This window comes from Bos mutus, chromosome 20 (genome assembly GCF_027580195.1).
Source record: "Bos mutus isolate GX-2022 chromosome 20, NWIPB_WYAK_1.1, whole genome shotgun sequence".
NCBI classification, from domain to species: domain Eukaryota; kingdom Metazoa; phylum Chordata; class Mammalia; order Artiodactyla; family Bovidae; genus Bos; species Bos mutus.
In genome coordinates this window covers 70,614,038-70,620,553 of record NC_091636.1, presented here as the reverse complement: position 1 = coordinate 70,620,553, position 6,516 = coordinate 70,614,038, and the positions used below count along the sequence as shown (strand labels likewise).

Here is a 6,516-nt window from a genome sequence, read left to right as displayed (position 1 = left end):
TACTGTCAAAATGAAAATTTCACTTCAAATTATCTTGGCTGATGCTCGCTCGCCAGGCCGGGGGCTCCCGCCGCAGCCTTTTGACAGACACATCAGCGGCGAGCTTCCGAGTCCGGATAATATCATCCAAGAGAGCGAAAGTCAATACGGTGACAGCGCGCGGGCGGATACAATCCAATTACCGCAGGGCCGGCGGGGCGCAGGGACCGCGCCCGCGCCCTCCGCTCCAGACCTGGGGTTCAAGGTCCCGCCAGCAGGGGCCACCGCTCAGGGGTGCCCCTCGCGGGTTCCCTCTCCCGGGTGGGACACTCACCCCATCGGGCCCGCTTTCCAGCGCCTCGACAGCCCGACCTTTCCCAGGTGGCCGGGACCCACGGGGCCCTAGTCCAGGAGCACCCAGCCCCTCCTAAAGAAGGGCCGGGCCTCCTGTGTCTCTCGAAGGCTGCCTGCCGGTCGGCGGGGCGACTCTCGTCTTCAGCTGGCATCTCTGCGGCTGTCAGTCTGTCCGCCTACGGACCAAGGGCCACCATCTCTTTACCGAAGCACGATCGGGCTGCTGCACCCTCGCAGGCTCCTGTCTGGCGGCCCGTCCTTCCTCTGGGCACCTGGGACAGCTGTGAGGCCCAGGGGAGCCTTAGACAGGGAGCTGGCAGGCGAGGGCCAGCGCTGAATCCAGTGCGAGCTCCTCTGGTGTCTTCGAGGGGCGCTTGCGCGACGTGGGGAGGAGGAGCTGGGTGGGGTGATGGGGGGACAAAAGCCGGCGGGGGTGGGCAGGGAACTCCGCAGCAGAGTCCATCTTGGGGAGGAAACCAGCGATTTTCCTTCAGATCCGAGCTGCAAGACCACCGGCGAACCGGGGTCCGCCGGGTGGGGGTGGGGCAACCGAGTTTCTGAGCAAAGCTAGGGGTCTGCAAGGACCTAGGCGAGGCGGGGGAGGCTCACGTTCCTCCACCCGCCCCCGGGCGTTCCTTCCAGCCCCGCCTGGGGTCTTCCTTCTACTAAGCTCATCCCTCTCTCGGACCCGCGCTGCAGGCTTTGCAGAAGGCGGAGGCTGAGAGTATAGGGGCGGGTCCCCCATCCCCACCTCCTGACGTCCCGCCTCGCTCCCCCCACCCCCTTCCCGGCGGAGTTCGGAGGCCCCAAGGCCGCGAGAGGCAGCTCATTCTGCCCCGGCGGGGCTGAGGGCAGTGGCGGCCGCACACCCCTCCCCCATCAGGGCACAGTCCCAGGGAATTTGGAAGTTTAACAGTTTTTCTAATCTAGCCAAAGAAACTTTTACCTTCTCAAAATTCTGGGGTCTGGCACGAGGAGAGTTGAAAAGTTTGGGGTCTCTCATCACCTTCTAATCGGAAACACTACAGAATCCTGAGTTTAGTGTGACTGGTTTTTGAAACAATGGCTTCACTTTAGGTCTTGGGCTCTGTAAGCCGCCCTGCTGCTGCCCTCGGGGATGGGGAGATGGGCAGCTTCTCTCTCACGTTTCCAAATCGCTGGGTTTCACACATGCTCATTTTGCAATGCAAACACCACCACTCGGTTTTATTGGTTTTGTTATATCAGCCTCTGAAGCAGGCAATTACTGGTGTGAACATACATAAAAAAACATAATTTTATCGGGTTAAGAGTGTGCAACAGTGTAAACTCGGTGAAGTGCTGTTGGTGAAAAGTATGTGCTGAGGATGAAGTCGGAAGGTCAGCAGGCTGAGGAGTCTTCACGAGGAACAGTAGCAAGCCTCAAACCCAGAGGGGACAGCAACACAAACGGGCCTCGAACGGCGCGTCTTCGCATGTAAACTTTCGGACGTAAACTTTACGCTTCAGGGCGTCTCCCTGCCGCTCTGAGAGCAGCCCCGTCCGGCGGGTCCCTCAGTTGGGGGGGCCCGGCCGACTCCCGTCCGTGGCCCCGGGGAGCCCGAGTTCAGACGCTCCCTCCGGGGAGGGCTGGCGGCCTGAGCTGCGCCGCCCTTTGGCCTCGCTTTGGACACTCGGTAAAAAAGGGTAGGCCACGTTCGCGCCTGCGGCCTGAGCGCCGGTTCTCTCCTTGCCCCGATGCCCTGCCCTTTAGGCGCAGAAGGGCTTGCCGCCGGCCTTTGGCACGGCCAGCAGGTCCTTGGTGGCGCCGGGGGCGGGGTCGTCGGGGGGCGCGGCGGGCGGGAAGGGGCGCGTCAGGGGCGTGGTCAGCACGCTGGCGCCCGCCCCCAGCGGGCGGCCCAGGGGCCCCCGGTCCAGGAGCGCGCTCTTGGCTGTGGCCCAGGCCTGGTTCAAAGTGCTGTGCCTGAGGATGGGGTCGTGGAAGACCCCGTCTACCCAGTTTCTGAGACTGGTTACCGGGGAGTCCTGGTGCCTGTCCAGGGCACCGGCGGGGGCCGGGGCCGCGGGCGAGGAGGAGGCGGGTGCCGAGGAGGGGGCCGCAGGGCCCGCGGGGGGGCCTTGGCGCTTGAGCATGCACGAGGGGAACTCAGTCTGGCTGAAGGCGGTGGCGGTGGCCGCGGTGGCCGTGTGCGCCAGGGACCAGATGCGTGGCTTGGCCTCGAAGCCGGCCGACGCCCCAGAGGGAGCGAAGCCCAGCTTGGACTCGCAGACCTGTGGGCCGCCCCCCGCGCCCGCGCCCGCCGGCTGCTCCGGCCCGGCCGCCGCGCTCCGGAGGCAGCTCCGGGCCCTCTCCAGGTCTTGGTCCAGAGCGGCCCCGCCCCCGGCGGCCAGGGGCAGCCGGAGGGCGCCCGGAGCCTCCTTCCCCGGGGCGCTGGGCCCTTCCGGCCCGGTGGGGATGCGATCCAGGCCGCCGTCCAGGGGCTGGAAGGGAGGCTTCAGCTCGCACTCTGGGGGTTCTCCCTCCAGGGGGTCAAAGTCCTCCAAGTCGCTGAGCTCCAGGTCCTTTCCTTTGCCGATGGGCTCTGCCGGGAGAGAAAGAGTGACCAGTGAAGGGAGACGGGGTGGCGGTTCGCCGAACCCGGTACCCTCCTTCCCGGGTCTGAGCGCATGGTTAGGGGCCACTTTGGAGCGAGGAAAAACATGTGCTTATTTCCTCTAGCTCCCATCTCCTCCAGGCTCCTGGTCCCCGGAACAGGGACCAATCTGATTCCGGCCTCCTACCAAACGGGGTGATTTTGCGCGAGTCCCAGCTCACTGCTTGGGTCCCCTGGCTCACACAGCCTCGCTTCCTCGGGGCCAGGGCACTCCATTCGCAGCTTAGGCCCAGAGGCTTGCCTTATCCCACGCCTTTAGAGATCCGAAAACATGAGAGAAGGCGCAGGGAGCCCCGCCCTGAGACCAGGCCCCGCACCGCCAGCCTCCTGGGTACCTTCAGCCTTGGTACTCTTGAGGGGCTGCCCCCGGCCTTCCTCCTCGCCCCCTTCTTCCTCCTCGCCCTCGGCGTAGGGCCGCTTCTCGTCTGCGCACTTGTTCCTCGGAGGCCACGTCATCTTGTTCTCCTTCTTGAGGCGCCGGCGCGCGTTGGCGAACCAGGTGGAGACCTGCGTGAGGGTCATCTTGGTGATGATGGCCAGCATGATCTTCTCGCCCTTGGTGGGGTAGGGGTTCTTGCGGTGCTCCTGCAGCCAGGCTTTGAGCGTGCTGGTGGTCTCGCGCGTGGCGTTCTTCCGCCGCGTGCCGCTGTCCATGGTCCCGTACCTGGGGACAAGCTGGGCAATGGGGCGCCGGCAGCGGCCCGCACCGCGGGCGGGGGCGGGGGGGGGGGGCGGCCAGGGCCAGGCCCACGTGGCTTTCAATCCCGGTCGTGTGGGTGGGGGGGAGGTTTGTGTGTTTATGGTGGGATGGGTTTTACCCAGGTGGGCGCTGTCTTTCAATGTTTACATTTGATTAAACCTATATGGAGTCAGAGAGGTCCCAGTGGGTGGGGAGAAGGCCGGCCAGCTCTCTGTCACCCTACAGACACTCATGTCTCTGCGAGGTCCTTTACTGGGCCCCTTTGATCCTAAAACCAGGAAAGCACATCGCAGGGACCCGAAGAACCCAACGACGCACCACCCGTGGGCAGAAATGGTCCCGAGCGCCTGTGGGGACATAGTGCCCGCAGGGTCTACGTGCGAGGTCTGCAATTACAGGCTTCTGTCGCTCCACGAAGGCTGGCCGTCTGCTGGTGCACAAAGTCGCCCCTGTAGGGGCTGTGGGCTGGGCCCGGACGCCCCGCACAGGCCGCACCTCTCCGGGTGGGGGAGGCGGCCGAAGTCTGGGCTTTGGGAGTCGGGAAAGACGGCGTGGGTGCCGCGCGGGAGACAGCTTAGCCTTTAGGCCGTGGAGACATGGGCTCGGTAGGAGGCGGGTGCGCCCAACCCCGGCTCAGCTGGAGCTTGACCCGGGAAAGACCCCTTGCTCAGTCGCCCAAATTTTCAGAGGGGGCGTGGCTCGGGGGTCCGGGGCTGGGCCGTGGCGGGGATGGGGGGTCGGGGGTGGGACCGTGGGGGGTCGGGGGCGGGACGGTCGGGTGTCGGGTGTCGGGGGGGGCGTGGCGGGGTGGCCCTCACCTGTCATATGGGTACTGGCCCAGCGCCGGCTCATAAGGGTAGTAGGCGGCAGCGGCGGGAGCGAGGCCCGCATGCGCAGATCCCGGCGCATCCTTGGAGTCGAAGCTGTTCTGTAGGAGCCCGTGAGCCTGGGGTTGCAGCTTCCGGGATGCGACCCAGCTCGACCCCTCCCCTAGGAACGCTGGGTCCGGCGGGCTTCCCGCAGGCCCCTCGGAAGCCGCCATCCCGCCCCATCCCCAGCCGCCTGGCCCGGTCCCAGGCTGCCCTTCGGGCCCAGGTAGCGAAGGAACCCCAAGATGTGGAATGAGGAGGAGCAGAGTTGGGGTGTCAGGGAATGAGAGAGAGGAAGAGGCTGGGGGCGGGAGCGACTGGGCGACGGCAGAGGCGGAGGGGCTGGGCGGGGGCGCAGGGCGAAGGGAGGGTGGAAATGGGGAGGAGCCCAGCGAGGAGAAGGAGGGGGATAGGGGACCGGGTGGGGGACAGGCCCGAGCGAGCTGCGACAGAACCACATATCTGATCCCAACTCAATAGAGAGCAGACAGAAAACAATAAGTACATTCAGTACGAGGCCCTACCCACCAGAAGCCCCCAACCCTGGGGCTGGTGCGCTCTGAAGGACCAGGCTTGGAGGCCAGGGTTAGGGTGGGGCGTGCTCTCCCACCTCCCAAAGCCCGGGCCCCAGGGGACTCGCCCCTCGCCTCCAGTTTGGGGAAAGTGAGTTTGGCAGATAGGTCGGTTGAGGTGAGCGTGGCAGGAAGAAGGTTTGCGAGGCACCCCCTCCCCTTACCAGCGAGTAGAAGGCGGAGGCTTCGGAGCCATAGGTCACGTAGTTGCCGTAGCCCTGCGAGCCGCCGTAGGGGCCCCCGTAGACGCCCAGCGCCGCGGCCGAGTTGAGCTCGTGGCGCGCGGTAGCCAGCAGCCGGCTCTCGTAGACCGGGCAGTAGACGGGCGCTTGGGCCGAGGCAGCTGGCCCGGAGTCGGCCAGCGTGCGGCCACCGGACTCGCAGCACGTGCTCAGGGAGTTGGTGGTCATCAGGAACTAGGGGAAAGAGGGGTGAGGAAGGGGGCCCCCCCCCGGACTCGAGGCTGGGCCCCTGGGCCTGCGTCCGCCCCACGCACAGCCCCGGGGGCGCGGACTCCGTGTCCTTGGCGGCGCTGCCACCGTCCACACAGCTCCGCGCGTCCCTTTCCAGGATGCAAGTGCGCCCGGTCTCCTCCAGCCACGTGGGGCCCAGTGCCTCCTGGACGGAATGTTCACACCCTCCCCGGGGGTTTCCAAGGCCTCAGCGCGCACGCCCTCGGGTGCCACCTCTCTCCTGGGTCCCCAGGTTCCCCGGGGCACACCTCAGAGCCCGGGAGGGGGTGGAGGACAAACAAAAGCGGGAAATGGGGGCCCTGCCCGTCGGTGTTCCTCCGGCCTCTGCCCGCCCCAGGGTGGGTCGCCAGGGGTGCGTGGCACAGGCCCCGCTCGCTGGGAGGTGATAGCGGGTGGCTGGTCTAGCGGGGCCCCTTACCTGGGGTGCCGAGGAGTAGGGGTACCCAAACTGCGGGTAGGACATGGCGGGCCCGGGGCCGGCGGGCGGGGCCGGCAGGGTCCTGAGCGAGGGGGCCGGCGTGGCGCGGCCACTGCTCGGGGGCCGCGGGCTTCTAGACACTGGGAGGGCGAAGCAGAAGAGCCGGTTAATGCAGCCACAAGCTCGGTAAACTTTTCTAAGTGGAGAGGAAAGTGAGCCGCGGCGATCCTCTCAGCTTCACAGTCCGGAGCCTGGAGGGGACACTGGGACCGACCGGCCTCGCAGCGGCGACACAAATACATATTTTGCAAAAAAGGAAAAAAAAAATGAGTCGTGCGAATCCGTCAAGTCAGCGGTGCGCGGCTTTAAGCGGCGGAGGCTCTGACGTCAGCCCCACGCCGCGCAGCCCGGCCCGGCCACAGACGCGGGGGTCACTCGGCCCCGGCCCGGCCGGGCGGGGCGGGGACAGGCGGCCGCGCCGCCCGGGGCGGAGGGCGCACGGCCGAAACAAATGAATT

At 66.4% G+C, this 6,516-nt stretch overlaps 1 protein-coding gene across 1 annotated transcript; it reads right to left on the bottom strand.

Annotated features, from left to right (window-relative positions):
• Positions 1-2,061: 2,061 nt before the first annotated feature.
• On the bottom strand, positions 2,062-6,043 carry IRX4 (iroquois homeobox 4). Its single transcript, XM_070357850.1, has 5 exons — positions 5,999-6,043; positions 5,272-5,523; positions 4,485-4,594; positions 3,302-3,630; positions 2,062-2,894 (listed from the first exon to the last, which is right to left on the bottom strand). Exons 1-5 carry the CDS (start codon positions 6,041-6,043, stop codon positions 2,062-2,064), a joined length of 1,569 nt encoding a protein of 522 aa, XP_070213951.1.
• Positions 6,044-6,516: the final 473 nt, after the last annotated feature.